This window comes from the organism of the source record quoted next, unplaced genomic scaffold, assembly GCF_019419815.1.
Source record: "Pyrus x bretschneideri cultivar Hongxiangsu unplaced genomic scaffold, Pyrus_bretschneideri_v1 Contig54, whole genome shotgun sequence".
Lineage (NCBI taxonomy): Eukaryota > Viridiplantae > Streptophyta > Magnoliopsida > Rosales > Rosaceae > Pyrus > Pyrus x bretschneideri.
Genome location: NW_025999792.1, coordinates 452,549 through 470,150, shown reverse-complemented (window position 1 = coordinate 470,150; position 17,602 = coordinate 452,549). Strand labels below are relative to the sequence as shown.

The 17,602-nt window shown below is 36.8% G+C and overlaps 2 protein-coding genes across 3 annotated transcripts; one reads left to right on the top strand and one right to left on the bottom strand.

Annotated features, from left to right (window-relative positions):
* Nucleotides 1-382: 382 nt before the first annotated feature.
* LOC103950509 (gamma-glutamyl peptidase 5-like) lies at nt 383-2,146 on the top strand. Its single transcript, XM_009361731.3, has 3 exons — nt 383-497; nt 835-1,167; nt 1,333-2,146. The coding sequence occupies exons 2-3, from the start codon at nt 841-843 to the stop codon at nt 1,768-1,770; spliced, it is 765 nt and encodes a 254-aa protein (XP_009360006.1). The 5' UTR covers nt 383-497; nt 835-840; the 3' UTR covers nt 1,771-2,146.
* A 6,117-nt stretch (nt 2,147-8,263) lies between these two features.
* LOC103950510 (histone-lysine N-methyltransferase ASHR3) lies at nt 8,264-15,791 on the bottom strand. Of its 2 annotated transcripts, none has more exons than XM_048570625.1 (11): nt 15,251-15,791; nt 14,195-14,338; nt 13,386-13,550; nt 12,410-12,598; nt 11,580-11,694; nt 11,258-11,348; nt 10,640-10,733; nt 10,413-10,491; nt 9,762-9,933; nt 9,030-9,110; nt 8,264-8,682 (listed from the first exon to the last, which is right to left on the bottom strand). In XM_048570625.1, exons 1-11 carry the CDS (start codon nt 15,596-15,598, stop codon nt 8,526-8,528), a joined length of 1,635 nt encoding a protein of 544 aa, XP_048426582.1. In that variant the 5' UTR covers nt 15,599-15,791; the 3' UTR covers nt 8,264-8,525. The 2 variants fall into 2 exon arrangements, with proteins under 2 accessions (XP_048426582.1, XP_048426583.1); XM_048570626.1 differs by having other exon boundaries at nt 12,410-12,436; nt 15,251-15,785.
* Nucleotides 15,792-17,602: the final 1,811 nt, after the last annotated feature.

Genomic DNA, 17,602 nt, shown 5'->3' with positions numbered 1-17,602 from the left:
TGGCTTCGTGTTCCGTAGGAACTCCAAAGTTAAGCGAGTTCAAGCGAGAGCTTTCCCATGATGGGTGATCCACTAAGAAGTTCTCGTGTAAATTCCCAAAAACAAAACCGTGAGGGCATGATCGGGGCCCAAAACGGACAATATCGTGCTACGGTGAAATCAAATCCAGGATGTGGTGGGGGCCCAGCCGGGATGCGACATTTTTAACTTCTCAAACATTTCTGTTTAATTATGTCTGTTATTTCCGTTTGATTATTTGATGACCAATATACAAAAATATGAGTTACAAGCTACAAAAAGTGTATGAATATTACTTCCACTTAAAAATTTGGAAATATATTAAATGTATTTACTGTTTCGCAAAAGTGTGGTCTGAAAGTTTTTTGTGGAATAAAATCACCTCATATTTAACTCACAACATAGAAAGAACTAAACTTGAGTGACTTCCCATGTGCACTCAATTTTCTTGCAACATTTTGCTTGTCTTCCAATAATTGGTATTGATATTCCGGGATTTATTTGCTAATTTTGTTTTTTATTTTGTGGGTGTTTAGTTTGGTCTCTTTTAGTTCCCTTGGTAATTAAATTTAGAGATATATCATGTCACTTGATCCTTGTGCAAAGATTCTGAAAAAATTAAAGAAACGAAAAACAAAAGCAACTCCTGATCCTATATATAGGAGCAATTGCTTTGCTTATTTCAAACAGGAAGCTCCATACATTAGGCACACATATATTTAGCTAGCTACTTACCAGAATTTCCAGTTGAGATATATATATATATATATATATATATATATATATATAATTCTTGGCTGCCTTGTTTACTTACAGTCAAAGATGAAGGTTGAGAAGGAGAGTAGATCTGGATCATATGCACTTCTGCTAGCAGCAAGTGACTCAGAGTATGTGAAGAAAGTGTACGGTGGGTATTTCAATGTGTTTGTTGCAGCGTTTGGGGAAGAAGGAGAGAGGTGGGACTTGTACAGGGTTGTAGATGGAGAGTTTCCTGACATGGATGACCTTCAAAGCTATGATGGCTTCGTCATCAGTGGCAGCCCTTATGATGCTTATGGCAATGACTACTGGATCATCAAACTATGCTTTCTCTTGCAAACTTTGGATGCCATGGAGAAGAAAGTCCTCGGAATTTGCTTTGGTCATCAGGTACAGACATATATGTACATACGTACCTAGGTTATATGTGTGTGTGTGTAACATTTGATAAGAGAATAGTACTACGTACTCACGTTTATTAATTTGGGCCATATACTTTAATTTAATGTCACGTTACGCACCTAAATTTGAGATTAGTTGCTTTTCCTTGTATAGGTGTTGTGCAGAGCACTAGGAGGAAAGGTTGGGAAAGCTTATACAGGGTGGGATATTGGGCTGAGGAAAGTGAAGCTAGTGAAGGAATTGGCTCCATTCAGCTTCCTTAATGACTTGGATGACGTTCCCCTTCCGCTTGCCCTTTCCATTATTGAGTGCCATCAAGATGAGGTTTGGGAAGTTCCTTTGGGTGCAGAGGTGATCGGGTACTCGGACAAAACAGGTGTGGAGATGTTCACCATTGGAGGCCATGTTCTGGGCATTCAAGGTCATCCTGAATACAGTAAGGACATTCTTTCAAATCTCATTGATCGCCTTTTCAACAGCAACTGCATAGAGAAAGGTTTTGCAGAAAACGCAAGGTCTGCACTGCAATTAGCTGAACCAGATAGGAAGTGCTGGCAGAAGTTCTGCAAGACATTTCTCAAGGGAAAATAGACTTAATGAACATGCCATATAAATTGCATGCTTTAATTTAAATCAAGTGTAGTACTATTTTTCAAGGGCATGAAATGTTTACTATATATTTAACCAAACAATGGAAAATAATCTTATTTTCTTTCTGTTTTTTCCTGTCCGTAATGTTTGAGAACCTTGTAGGCCTTGAAAGGAACACATATATTCCGAGCACAGTTACAATACGATGGGAATAATTTTTCCAGCGAACGTTTTGGAATAATATTTTAAGGTCATGGAAGTTCGACAGTAGTGCTTAGTGGGACTGTTGAACTGGAATCCCAAGTCCTTTATTCCTCTTGTGAATGTCGTCTTGTTCTAGAAACAATATATTGTCGTCTTGTTATAAGTATATATCAGCATTTTTATTTTTATTTTTGGTTTTTATTCTATATCAGCATTTTAAGAAAAATGAGGCCTACAGTACTACATTATTAAGGATTGTACCCATAAAAAATCAGCAAAACAAAAATTATCCTAGGGAAATAGCAGAGGTGATGCCATCACGTGTGTCCTGTCCACGTCGTAGTTACGCAATTTGTTCAACCCCTACGAATTCTGAATTGGTACGAGCTACCAATCGTGGTACAATAACGATCAGGAAGGACAATTTCAGCAAATTTCACCCATAGGAGCATTTGTTAGTTTTCTTTAGGTGGTTATGTGAAGCATTGTTCCGAGTGGTAAGATTTAGATTTACTGCATGTTACGTTCATTCAAACCTATCTTACTTAATTAGCTCAAAGTTGAGAGTTTTAACTGGTGCACTACACAATGTCACTATTGCTCTTACCAACGTCGGTCGCCAAGTCAACAAAATGGCACACAAGCTGGCCCGATACAGTCTATCAATTGGTAGCGATTTTGAATGGTTATCTTCTCCTCCTTCCTTGATTATGGACCTCCTTGTGGAGGATTGTATGTAAGTTGTAAGTGAAGTGGGAGTTTTGGTTGACTTTTGTAAGTGGAGGATTTTTTTTTTTTTTTTTTTTTGTCTCTCTTTTGTATGACTTTTGTAACTGAGGTTTTGGTTGTTTTGGCCTCCGCCTATTTTCAATACAACAAACTTTCCCTCAAAAAATAAAAAATAAAAAAAAAAAAAAAGAGCCTATTTCCTGTCTTCTTGTTGCAATATTTTGTCTAACTCATTACCCTCTGTATTTTGTAACTTTGTAACTGTTGAAGCAATATATAACCTGAGAGAGAGAGAGAGAGAGAGAGATTTGCATTATGTGGTAACCCTGAGTGAATCAATTTATTATTTTTTTTGTTAGAGTTTGTAGATTTTGATTGAATTCTAGAATCAGATTTGATGGAATTCTAGAATAAGATTTTGTGGTAACACTACTACACAGTTTTCACGACGAACCAAACTTCGTTGGGCAAAAACATATCTCGTCGGTTAAAATTTACATGACAAAACCTTCGTCCAAAGACACCATCGCACAAAGCTCATAAAAATAAAAAAATAAAACATTTTACAAACCAAACATATTTTGTCGCGCAAGATTTCTTGTGCGACGAATAGGTTCTTCATCACCTAAAACAAAGGGGAATGAAGCCTATCGTCGTATAGAGCTCAAGGGAACAACGCCATGTCGTCGCGTTTAGTTTATCATAAAGATAGGCCGTCATTCTCTAAGACTATGCGCGACGAATGGTTTCGTTGAGTAAACCTTTATGCAACGAAATTTTTCTCATTGTACTTGGTTTTCAAGTAAATTACATAATTTAATTAAATTTTTTGTAATTATTGTTTAATTATTTTAATTAAATTATAAACAATAATTAATTGAAAAATATTTATTTATACTATATATGCAAATGTACGTACAAGCTGAAATTTTTTATAATATCAAAGTATAAAAAAAATACATAAAAATGTTGGTGAGGTCAACTGCATCGGATGCTAGGTATCTTCTGGGTGGAGGGGTTGGGAGCTCAAAGGTGGATAAGGAGAAGTTGATGGGAGACAGATGCTAGATAATTGAAAGGGTCTGGGCCATTTGGACATCCTGGGCCGCAAGCTTCTGCTTCAGGTGGCCAACTTCCCACGTTAATGCAGTGACTAGTCGTGTGCTCTGTCTGGAGGAGGAGGTCGCAGTGTCCCGATGTCGTGCATTCCCCATCCTCGGACAACCTTACCAGGTCTCCAATCGAGAGTCTAATCTAGGGTCTTAGACAGGATCTAAAGTCTCGAATCCTCGGTCGGAGTCACGTTGTCGATCAGGGTCTCTGAGGGAAGCTGCAATGCCACCTTCTCGAGAACAACCTTGATCTTCTCCACCATAGTAGCCTGTAATAATAAGAAAATTAATATTTAATTAATTTGTATATTACTTAGAAGTGTAAGAATAATAAGAATTAAATAGACTTACGTGGAGCTACTCAATGGTCTCATCACCAGGTCAAACATCTATGCCCTTGAACATGTCGATCTCCAAGAACTTAAAAACCACCTAAAAGAAAAAGTGATGAAAAATTTTAGTAAGCTAAATAGAAATTACTATTTATTAGAATTTAAAATTAATATATACGCTTGGTTACCTTCCGTCACGCCTCCAGCATATACAAAAAGGGCCTCAAACCCTACAAGTGGGCAAGTTTCTTCATCAACTGGCTAATCTTGTTAGCCTTGGCTCTCGTCGATTGCTAAAAAAATTAATAAAATTATTATTAAATATTATTCAAATACGTACCAAATACTTTTCCTCCTGAAAATGCTTGCAGAACCACTCTGAATCCTTTGGGTGCTCTACCAACTCGTCTGGGCAACCCTCTAGGAGACCAGTCTTCGGATCATCATATAGATAAAAAGAACTTGTGGAGGCCGCTCTTCCATTGTTTGTACTAGGTTGAGGATAGCTCATCTATATAGATGGCCATCTTGTCATCCATGTTGTCAAAATTATAGTTTGTCTACAAATAGGAAAATATTAAATAATATTTAAAAAACAAATAAAAGTTGAGAATTTGTATACTTCACCAAAAATGATGATGCACCATCTTCCTCATCTCCTCCAACATCGCTCGTCAAGAATCCCACTGCATAGAGCAAGTGGTACATATTGGCACAACTTAAAATTTAAAATAGTCAAACAGTTCAATTACACATATTGGCACAACTTAAAATTCTACCGGAAATTTGGCAAAACCTACCCTAAAAGTATAACATTTCGCAAAACTTGTACAGAGTAATGAAATGATATTTCATATCCAACCAACATTTTCAACCGTTCAATTATACATTTGGGCACAAAACCGTTCTGAGCATGCAACCAATGATATTCAACAAAAAATAGTTTTAAAAGAAAACCAATAACGATATAATAAGTTTATAAAATTTTACCTATCTGGGATCCCTCTCCCTCAACCATGTTGCTTGTGCAGTAGCTTGAGCTGCACTAACATATTTAGCCTCTGTTAAATGGACAATGTGACACTGGTTTGTTTGACTGATGCCCATGAAAACACTCCTAGGCTAAACCTAAAAGCATAAGCACATGTGTTCTTCATGTCATCCTCACTCCCTATCTAGTCCCTATCACAATATCTTATCAACATAGTTGACTTGCGTTCTCACATTCAATTCCATTATCCAGTGAACCTTGAATAAATTAAGTACCTTTTTCACTATTTTCATGTGTTTCCTAGTTGGATTGTACATATATCTCGCTACCATGCTTGCATCAAACAAGAAATCATGCCAAGTAGCAGTGAAATACAAAAAACTCCCACCATTTTTTTGTACAAACTTTCATCTGCAACTTCACTAAAGGAAAATATTTGAGGAACTAAGTTCATTTTCCAACATATTGCATGCATTTAACAATTAAATAACAGAAGTATGCTTGTATGCAATTTTAAACAAAACTTAAACCATGAACTTCAAAGCCTAGTAGTGACGGTGAACCAAGACTCGACTCTAATCACAAAGAGAGTTGAGAAATTTTATACCTTTGAAGCACCTCTTTGCTTACAAAAGGTTAATCACGCATGAGAGGGCCTTTATTCATTTGTCTCCATGCTCTTGGGCTCCATGGATGTGGATGGAGAAACTTTGCTTCTTGGCTCCATGTCTTCTTGGATTTGGATAGAGAAAAGGATTCTCCAAGAGCCCCCAAAGTGGAGGGCCTCTAAGTTTCGACACCAAGGATCAATGAGGGATGAAGATGAGTGATATGGGAGGAAGATATTGCTAGCTAATACCTCCCATGTGGCCGACCTCCTGGAGAGAAAATGAGAGCAAAGTTTCTCTCATATTTCCTCAAAGAAAACCCTAAAGAGGTTAAGGCATACCACTTTCTAAGTGAGTGGGAAACTTGTAATAAGACCACCACCACTCCCTCTTGTGCAAGGCCGGTTTTGGCTTTAATTTTGGGTTAATTCCCATTTAGTTTTAGTTGTCTTACAACTTAAACTCAATAGGCCTTGTGGATCAAAACCCTTTTGGGCCCCGAAACCCGAAACTAACGTAAAAGCCCAATACGAATTAATCCTTGCCACTTACACTTAAGATATTTAATTTTTCTTACTCATCTTCGTTATTCAATCATTACCTTACACAATGTGCGGTCCATTAAGTTCCTTTTAGTAAGGCAGTGGGCAATTAGAACTCTTTCTAATCGATTGTGAATTGAAACTTAATTCTCCCTTTAGTGATTATACATCTTCAGGGTTTTCACAAGTCATGAGTGACACCTAGCAGTATGTCATGGCTACCCAAGAAAATTAGAAGAGGTTGGAGAACCTATTCAGTTTGGGATTACAAATGCAATATAGTCTTTCTCTCATACAATACTCTTGATCACATTGTTTGGTTTAACAGTTTATTCACGTCTACTATCCAACATGATTCTCTTGTCTGTATGATTACCTTGAATGTGATTTGGAACGGCTTCCTAAATCTCATTCATACTATGGCTAAAGATTTTTAATCATATCATAGAGTATTCTCCCTCAATGATTTAATGTTAGAGATCCCTTGTTATGCATTCACCTGCTTCCATAGGTAAGTAACTTAATCCTAACTATGTTGTGGACACCCTCTGATGGAGTGCCTTTGACACAATCAAAGATCAAGGATCTAACTACAAGACAACTATGATGTCTTAGGTCAAATGACTGCTTTGCATTATCCCAACAATGAGTTCTTATGTGACATGAGTATGAGAACTCTCCTTGTTGATCGCATTCAGTAGACTCATTTTTTATTGAGCACCTACATACTTGTTTTGGTGTCAACCACACCAATGACTCAAGACCAGTCAATCCCCTGCAGAGAAGACATAGCATGTATTGGTAGCAGTTCTAAAATCCCTAATACCAATATCAGTTTTTTTTTAGCCGGGTCTTTTGGTACTGCTGCCCATTACAGATTGATGTGGATGCCGTTAAAGGGGTGGATTTTCTGGAAAGTTGGAAGAAGATTGAAGCACGGTTTAAGGATGAAGCGGTAAGAGACGAGCTGCTACAGGAAGTTATTTTTGGCCTTTGGAGAATATGGAAATGTTGGAATGAATTGGCTTTTGAAGGTAAGTATAAAACTCCAAAGGATGCAATCGATTTATCACGACGCCATATTCAAGAGTTTAGAGATGCCCAGTAGGAAAAGACAAGGGCGAAAGAGTGCTACGGGAAACCTTCAACGTCAATTTTTGTTCGGCAAACATTTCGATGGCAACGTCCTAGTTTTGGGACTTTGAAGATTAATTGTGATGGGGCATGGCGGGGGATATTGATGTTAGGTGGCTATGGGTGGGTGGTGAGAGATTTTGCAGGTCTTTTGAAGTTGGCTAGTGGGGTGGGAGGTGAGTTTTTCAATGATGCAGCTATGGTGGAAGTGGCTGCAATTCGTGCAGCTTTGGTGATATGTAGGGACATGCATTATGAGATGGTAGAGATAGAGTCTGATGCTCTATCTATTATCAACATGATAAATAGGGAATGCTCAATTGATGCAACCTTGGAATGTTTCATTTTTTATATTAAGAATTTGACATCTCAGTTTAGGGAGGTGAAGTTTATGTATGTTTAGTGGAGTGGTAATCTCGTTGCCTATGTAATGGCTTCCTATGCTATCTTTCGTGGTGATTCGTTCTTATAGGATGCTTATGGTCCTGAATTTCTTTTTAATATTCTTGCAAAAGACGTAAACATATCTATTAGAATTTAATAAAATTTACCCTTTGACCAATAATAATAATAATAATAATAATAATAATTGGTAAAACAACACCAATATCGATTTGATATTTGATTTTAGGGTTTAAGTTTGGTAATTGAACCAAACCTAGCTCTAACAAAAGCAATCCTAAACCAGATTTTGGCTTTTCTTGACATGTATTATACACTGGATAGTAATATTTAATACAGATCCGTTATTTGGTGCCCCAATGTATTAAATAATACGTCAAAAACACGACTTACCCAATGTTCTATACCATACAGAGCAATAAATTTCCATAACAAGTGATTAAGTTTGGCGTGTGGAACAAACACGTCAACTCTCTTATTGTGGTCAAATGAAAGTAAACATCCCAACAAGTGCAAAATTCAATTAGATGCAATCATACAGCAAATAAAAGTGCTGCTGCAGCACAGGATTTTCTGTAATTTTTTCTCTATTTTGTTTTTCTTTTTGCCTTTTGCATTTCTATTAGCCCACATTTCATGATATAGGCGATCTACAACATCAACGGGCGTACAACAAAGGGTTAAACTTAGTTTGATACTAATCATCCGGTAATGATAGCTATGCAGGCTGTTGATGTTCTCTTGCGTTTTGAACCCCAGCAAAGTTCCACCTTACCCATCTTTCTCTTGGTCCCAAGGAAGCGTTGACAATTTGGAGCACCGCAACGGCACTCCACCTCAGGTCCAAATTGCACAAATCTACAAAAGTCATTCAAATACAAAATATGAGGAACTAGTGTTCAACGTTATACTGCAAAAGTAGGCATTTCTATAGAAAACAAACTAGCAACCTAGCCTAGCTGATTTTGGATCAAGAGTTTTCATTTGCAACCCCTTTCATATTTTGACATGACCTACCGCTTCTGGTTCTAAGGTCACCCATCCCCAACATAAAACTTTCCAATCTAATAAACATGGAAAAAGAAAATATTGAGGTGTCATGTGGAATAAAAATTTCCAATCTAATAAACATGGAAAACGAAAATATTATGTCATGTGGAACGTTAATTAAACTATAACTTGCTACAAGTTAGATTAGGAGGTACCTATAATCATATGTTAATGGCTCTCCAACTTGTATTGATCGTGCAGCAAACACGCCCACACGCGTTTCACCCTCAACTTGCCTGCAAAAGAACAACTTAAAATATTGATGGGAGCTTAATCCCGTGTTGAAAGGTATTCCTAATTAGAAGATAAGGAATTCAATTGTAATGCCAATAAATTCTATAACTGATAGAGACTGCTATAACAACTAAACAACTGCTCAACTGGATCATTGTTAATTCTTGAGTGCCCAGATAGCTAATCTGTCTGCCACCCATAAATCAAGAACCACAAATTTGAACCCTATAGGCTATAATTGACAACTGAACACAAAAAATCTTGTCCAAATCAACTAATAAAGCAACTCTTTACCAAAAACTGTGCTGCATAAAACACGTTGGTTCTTTTTCAAGTCCATAAATCTTGTTCAATGCATGTACAAGAATCTTATAGGATCCCTGTATATATATTGGTGTAAAATTACCATGAGAGCTGGCTAATAACACAGTACTTTTGATATATCCATATAAAATCACCAGATCCCAGGCTAAACAAGAGCCCTGTGTCCCAAACGCCAGGAAAGCATATAGGAAACATAATGAGTGTTTAACACAAAAGAATATTCAAAGAGAAACTGAACCATAATCCTAACAGAATGCACAAGTGAACTATGTCGGAAAACTCCAGAGCAATACAAATTTCAGAGCTAGTAATGTGAAAAACATACTAACCACTTTTCAAGGACACAGTTGGGATCACAGCTGTGGTTTAAAAATCGTGATGGATTTCCTTTGAAGGTTGCATCAATTGTGAAGTCTTTTCGAATTTCACACATATAGAAATTGTTCACCTCTTTATACTTCATATCCCAAAGCCTTTTTTCACACAAAGCATCATCAATAACTGAAACAGAGAACAATTTTTTATTTTGATGGCTTGTAGGACAAGTAAAGGGAGAACATTATTGAATTACCCAACTAGAGCCACTGAAATTTTAATTTACAGGAAAATCAAGAGACACATTTTGTTATATTATTTTTATGTTCATATAATAGTCTATTAAGCTTGAGTACAGTAATATTTAAAAAAAATAAAGTTTACTAGATTTTACTAGGGCCCAAAACTGGATATTTTAACTGCACATGGATACCATTGATTTCTCCTTCTTTGGTGGACTAGTGCCCTAATGAAGGAAAACAGAACATTCCGTAGCTGCAAAACTACAGAAAATTCCGTTGTTGATTTTGTTCATTTATATTTTTTATTTCCCCAAAATAGCATAGGAAACTTGAAAATCAAAGAAAAGAGAAAATAAACACAATGCAGGCTTCAAAGTTATTGTTACAATATAAGCTAAGAAAATTTAAAGAGATGAGAACTACCTTCCCCAACATACTCAATTATAAAATCGCCTTTCTTAACAGATTCTGCCGCCTCTGCTCCCCAACCGCAGTGTTCAGTCTGAGACAAAATTAAACATTACTTTTGCAAAGAGCATTACAGAGGAAAAAATCTGCTTAAATACAAGATTAAACCACAAATAAATAATAAACTCTACTTAAAGAAAATAGGGGGTTGAAATCATGCTCTTTTAAACTACTTTTATCACCTTGACGATTTTAAGCCTCTTCTCCTTGCGAAATGGTCGGTTTGTACAATTTTCTGAGCAATGGCAATCCTTTGAGCAGCTTATGCATTGACCCCTATTAGATTATTCATAATGTCACAAATAGGGCTGAGGTATCCATGAAAATCTCAGTTTAAATGCATAGAATTTCAAATGAACAGTGAACATTAACTGTGCAATACTCGATAGTACGACTCGATGAGGGACTTCCATTGACTTTAATTGGACTCAATTGTTGAAAATGCACCTCATAGAGACTATCGGTGAACTACACTAGCACTACAAAGCTACTAATCAAGTACTAAAAATGCACTACCAAAACACTAAACAAAAGACTTTCAAATGACATCTTTCCCTCAAATGTTTTGCGTCAAGTCATTTGCATGTTCCGCTTTTTATTTTTGTAGTGCATTCCTAAGTTAAGATTCCTCATCCAAACACAGCATGGGTGAAATATCAGGTACTCCATTTCGAATATGCCAAAGGTTATGATGAATACTTTAACAAAAGAATACAATGTTGAAAAATCATACACCTAACAGTTGTACCACGTCAAAACTCAACTTCATCAGTCACAATATGTAAGACAATTCATAATACCTGCAAACACAATCCTGAGAGCAGATGGAAATGCATGTGCATCCAACATCATCACCAACATTATCGCGCTTTTTCTTGACTAGGTAAATATCTAACTACAGTCAAGATAGGTGTCATGCTAGTTGTGATATAAATTGACGAGTAGTTTTAAATAAACAAATTTACAAGCCAAAACATAATAACAGATGTTTCTCATCAAGAAACAAATACCCACTATTCATCATTTTTCCTTAGAAAATTGCATGCATATGTGTAAATGTGAAACTTTAACAACCTCAAGTAATTGACTAATCTAACAAAGAGTATTTATAACATAGGATACTACGCCTGATGTGCAAATATGGAGGTGGCTCTATTTTAATATCCGTGTCTTTCCAAGCTAAGTCAATCTTGAACTCCTCAGCAGTGTAAGGCAGAGGCAAGCAACAGAATACCTCCTATATTTTCAAGAGAAAGTCAATCAGTGGTGTATATCATGTTCGTAATCAAAATTATAGCAGTGAAACTGGCTAAGACCCTTTTTTGAGTTTCACTTAAACTTTATTCTAAGATGTAGATATAATTGCAAAGGGGGCTTTATAGTAAGGTTTACACAAGCCAGAACTACAGAAATTTCAGTTAATCCAATCAACAAAAACAAATTGTACAAGTAGGAAACACTTATGGAACTTTCTGAAGAACTGAAATTTTAAGATCTTATTCAGTCCCTAAGGATGACACTTAGATGGCTGAATCCCCTTTACCCACAGGCATGGCCAGGGTCTTTTGAAAGCTTTAACTAGCCAAAAATAAAATAAAATGAAGATCCTTTGAAGGGTAAAAAATTGATGGACCAAAACAATCTGAAAGCATTAAGTGGCAAATGGGTTCATGGGGTTGCTGATGGGCACTAGGTATTAGATTTAACCTCTACAGACAAAAAAACAAAAAACAAAGAAACAAGCTATTTCAAAGGTGACCCAACAATTTCTATCTGCTGTACTGATGCAACAACAAATGTTAACCATTTTTTGTCACCAACCATGCTGGACATATTGCATAAAATAACTGATGCAATGTAATGACTGACATGAGTACTTCACATATTTGTTCATGTGGATGTTACTTAATATGATATACAATAAAAATTAACAAGTTCTTCATAAGACTGACCTCTATACTGCTTATCGAGGCCGCATGCTGCTCATCAACAAACAGATTAGTCCTGTCAACCAGCCTAATCAATGAAAAATACAAATGACGAACTAAAGCCTCAACAAAAATATAAGATATTCTATGCTGGTCCAATAAACTCAAAACTGTATTAGCCAGCCCCAAAAGCATTTGATTCCCTCTGAAAAACTGCACAATCACATACTAAATAAGAACAAAATCGGGCCTCATGTTCAAATTCAAGGAATCAATTAAGACAAGAAGTTCATACACCAAAATAAGGACGTGGTACAACAGCCAACTTGACAAGAATAAGGCTTACGTACGCCCACAAACTTAGAGGGTATACCACGTGCAACTGACATAGCTGACTTGTACTGTTCCTAGAGAGGGAGGAAGAGTTTTAGATGTTAAATTGAAAACTTAAAGAACTTCAGCGACACCTTAACTACAACGGAAACATAATTCTTTCTTTTACATTATTTTCTTTCTTATACCGGATGGCTACAATTGATGTAGCCGTAGTGCCTTCCATTACTGTAATTTCCTGTGTACGGACACAAAGTTTAGCAAATACTTTAAAGAAAGATCAAGTCACCAGCATACTTTAAAATCTTCCCTTGATTGCTTACTTTAATCATGCAATATCTGCATTTCATGGGAAACACCAGTGTCCATCACAGTTATTGCTATTTCAGGTCCAGTTTTTCTTCAAATATACTTCACTGGCAACTCTTAATATGAAAGTGACAACTCATTTTAAACAAACAAGCAAACATGAAGCATGACCTCTGAGCCTCTGACTCAGTTGCATTATGATACAAGTCATGAATAAAATCCTCATGTGGACCCCATAGATTTTGCAAGACATGAGAATCAAAAGATAAACTGTATGTCAGGTATGGTGAAGAACCCAGCTACTTATACAAGGGTAAACTTGACTAGAAATTACTGATGAAGGAAAGAAGAAATTGACCTTCCTATCCTCCCGCCAATCTGTAGGATGCCTCCAACAAACAGCTTTCCCTGGCCGGTCTTTCAAGTAAATCACTTCATCTGGCCATGCTGCACATTTATCATGTGAGGCAATACTGCATCGCACACACCGCCAATCTACCCTCTGTTTGCAAATGAAGCATGCCTGCTCATTTGCAACTCATGTAAGAGATTGTGCAAGTTATAGAGCATATTATGACATTTTTGTTTTATAAAAATCCAACAGGATTTAGAAAGTTATGATGAAGAATATAAGAAATAGACACAATCAGAATTCATTACAATTCCTTAAATTCTGCTTGAATAGTGCAAAAGTTAATCCATTATAACCATAATTCCTAAAATGTTTTTATGCGATCACTACTCAATTCCACCAGAACCTACAGCAAATTTAAATTTTAATGCGATCACTACTAATATTAACATTTACATATGAATGTAACTTGCACTAATCCAACCAACAAAGAGAAAGATGATTTCCACTGACTGGAGGACTAATGTGATGATCTCTCAGTCCCAGTTACCAGAACAAGATGGATAGACTCAACAAGTCAATAACCTAGGCCAGCACCCTAGTAATCAGTATAGCCATTGTAATGATTGCATCATAATCAATGAAGCACAGGATGTCCACAGTTCTCTCTCGGAATAAAATAAGAAGTTTTTTTGCCAATTGTTGACATAATATGGTTTATTGTAGAATTTCCTTTTGCATTTTCAACATTCTGAAATTAAAATAGCATGGCACGGAAAAAAAATGATGTTATGATTGTTCTTATAAGATCTTACATGTTGCTGACACTTGAATTTTTTCAAAGAGATCCCAAACCTATCCTTCACACATTTCCTGTGATAGACTCCTTGACAACCACGAACAGAGCATGAGACCTCTTCCCCGGGGTAAGCAAAATTATGGCAAACAAGACATTCAACCTGGAATAAATCCAAAAGCAAGAGAGCAAGAAAAAAAAAAAACTAAGTACACTATGTGAGGGAAACATAAAGAAGCAAAAATACAAGAAACGCAACATATCAGAATCTCTACTTAGAAGTCTATGAAAATCATCTAGACGACATTGTTTGAGCAAGTATCTGTTGAAACAAATTTATTTTTCTTTCATGTTACAAACACATAAGCTTCCGCCTTGAAAGAATAAGTCAACGAGCAATCAATAGTTTCAGTTATTAAGGCTTTCCATACATCTATTGAAAGGAAAACTTGTTCACTAACTAACATTGTATAAAGAAACTCAACATTTTGTAAACCACTATACTCAACTTAGATATCCACTCCAACCGCACCCACCTAAAGCAAATGAAAGTGAAAACATAAGGAAAGAGGCATAATTTAACTAAAGAGTTTCCTTATCTTCCTTTTCAATCATATTAAAACACTTCAAGTCTTCCCATGTTCCATCTCTTCAACTGACCAAAAACCCTGACTCCTTTTATAAAATTAGCATCTCTCACTTAAAACAGCTTTGGAAGACCATCACCGCCATCTTTCTGTCCTATGAATCAACAATTGTTCTTGAGCCAATAAGCCAATAAGCCAAATTTCCGAATGACATTTGAAGAGAAAAGGATATTCAATTTTGGAATTCAAAATGTCATACTCAATTATCAATCTTTATAACTGCCGCACAAATTGAAATTAATTGCAGCAAACAATCTTGGTCAGAAAAAAAGATTTCACTATGCAAACTAATCCCTTATCAACCTAACTGATCCAAAAGATCAGAATTTCTCAGAAAGCAAAAAGATTGGAAGTCATGATTTTATTACTTGTCTTCCCCCATTTTCTCAGCAACAAAACGGAAATGCAAAAGCACAAGAAAAATGTACCAATTTCTTTGCGCCGTAAAGAAACGGCAACGAGCACCGGGATTCAGGAATGCCCAATTCCACTCTTGTGCTAACCCAGTCCCTTACATGGTCCTCCAAACTCTTGCCGTTGGAGGCCTTCTTGGACGGGCCCGCCAAGGGGCGGCTCCGCCGGAAAACCCTGATTGCATGACCATTGCTGACCTCGCCATTGTGCAAAGTCGGGAGCCTGAGCCCCCGGTCCCAATCGCAGTCAACGCCTAGGGTTTTGACCGAGCCCTGATCTGATGGGTCGGCGAGCGATTTGAAGTTAGGGCAGGTAGTGAGGGTTAGAGAAGCTGAGAGAGAAACGATTCCGAGGTCCGGCATTGTTTCTAGAGAAAAGAAGCTTTTAACAAAGGAAGAAGAATTGTATGCATTGAGATTTGACGAGAGAGAGAGAGAGGGGGGGGAGTGCTTGTTGTAGCTGTAGACAGAAAAATGAGGGAAAAACAAAAGTTAGAGAGGGAAAGAGAGCGGGGATTTAGGCGGGAAAAGCTGAATTTTAGGAAAATAGTTCGCGCTTTCGTTGAAGTACTCTTGTATGGGGTGTTGCGGTGGCCACTACACTACTAACACAAACTTTCATCGTACTCGTACATCGTAATTGTAGTGCTGATTATTATTGTGGTGTTTGCATCAATAACACAGATATGGATGCTCTCTGGATCCAATTGTCCTAATTAACCTAGTCAAATCATCTAGGCCATTGAAATTTGATCCAACAGCTATAAACAGGGACCAACTTTAAAAGTTATAATAATTTTATATTGTTTGATCAAATTTCAATGCCCCGGATGATTTGACTAGGTGGATTAGGACAACTGGATCCGTAGAGGATCCATGTCCCAATAACACAACATGATAAGTGTAACTTTCTCATTTTATGGCATTTACATAATTGTCACGAAGCAACACAATAACGATATACTTTGTCATATAAGTTATAATTTATCTAGTTGGTATAAGTTGGTTAACGTTAGTTAGAAGCTTATTTTTGCAATAACCCATGTAACTCGATTTTCGTTTCATTTTATCTAGATTATGTCTATTTGGTCAAATTTGTTGACGTGGTGTTCATGGGGCACAAATGATAATGACTCAAGACCAGTCACTTTCTTGGGAGAGAAGACATAGCATATACTGATCTATGCAGATTGTCAATGCCTAATTGGAAGCCTTACGATCAGAAATGTTTAGGATATGTGTATGAAAAAGAAACATCTCGTGAATATAACTTATTTAGACCATATTCTCCTAATTATATATTCCTTGGACTTATCGTTTAAGCGTATAACATTTAATGAGATGACTTAAACAATAATATTTGCCCTTACATTAAGCTAGATTAGTTTAATATATGAAATGTTCATAAAGTATCATGTTATGCTTAGCTTCATGGCACATTTCCTACTGGTATGATAGAGGTTGTGATTGAATCCGAATTTGATTTCCTACATATATTGGGAAGGAGAATCAAATCATTGGTGTGTTCTAATAAAAGATGATACAATGTATGTTTTACATCGGGGGTCATATTTGACAAAAAGGTGCCTTGACTTAGGCAGACTCTAGAGATGTTTTTCCCAACGTATGCGTAGACAGGAGATGTTGAAATTCATTGTGGTTGACTCCTTAATGGATAGCTTACATATCTTCTCCTGTCATCAAAGAATCAAACTACGTGTAGTTGTGAGGGGATCTTTAGTGATATCGGTGATGTTTAAGGATGTTCCACCTGTGATCGAGTTCCCCTTCTATGTGTTAGCTTCAAGCTCTTTTGTCTGCAAGTGTCTTATGTCCTCCGTAGATGCAATTCATGATGAGGGTATGCATCTTTGCCATGCACCAATCTTCCTCTTCATTGGTGAGCTCATGTTGGTCGAACTTACCTTGATTCTTTTTTTCTTTATTTTTTTTTTTTTTTTTTTAGCAGGCTCCTCTTTCCTAGCTTTGCTTTTGAAAAACTCCTAGCAATGCCCCTGATCGAGTAACTCCTCGATAATGGTCCATGAATGTGCGGCAGTTCCGTGTAGAGTGATTAAGTGCACTAGTGGAAGGAACAATACTCATTTGGCTTTTTCTTGGCAAATGGTCAGGAAGAGGTTTAGGCATTTTGAGGAAAGGTTTGTCTTTGATGCTATGAAAGACAATGTTGATAGTAGTGTTCAAGGTTGTGTATTGATTTGACTTGGGTGGAGCTTGCCTATCCTTAAGTCATCTCCTATCATTTCGACAAGGAGATGAAAGCGAGGTGTCGTAGACATCTCATCTTCGGTCAAACCTCTTGTTGTGATGCAGATTAGAGCTCTTTTTTTGGGGTTTTATACCCAA

What these genes read in the sequence shown, in the direction of transcription:
- LOC103950509 (XM_009361731.3), top strand. Translation starts at nt 841, where the DNA reads ATGAAGGTTGAGAAGGAGAGTAGATCTGGATCATATGCACTTCTGCTA. An exon ending in GAATTTGCTTTGGTCATCAG is followed by an intron (nt 1,168 to 1,332) that starts GTACAGACATAT and finishes TTCCTTGTATAG; the next exon opens with GTGTTGTGCAGAGCACTAGG.
- LOC103950510 (XM_048570625.1), bottom strand. Translation starts at nt 15,598, where the DNA reads ATGCCGGACCTCGGAATCGTTTCTCTCTCAGCTTCTCTAACCCTCACT. An exon ending in TTTACGGCGCAAAGAAATTG is followed by an intron (nt 14,339 to 15,250) that starts GTACATTTTTCT and finishes GATTTATTCCAG; the next exon opens with GTTGAATGTCTTGTTTGCCA. An exon ending in AACTGTGTCCTTGAAAAGTG is followed by an intron (nt 9,111 to 9,761) that starts GTTAGTATGTTT and finishes GTTCTTTTGCAG; the next exon opens with GCAAGTTGAGGGTGAAACGC.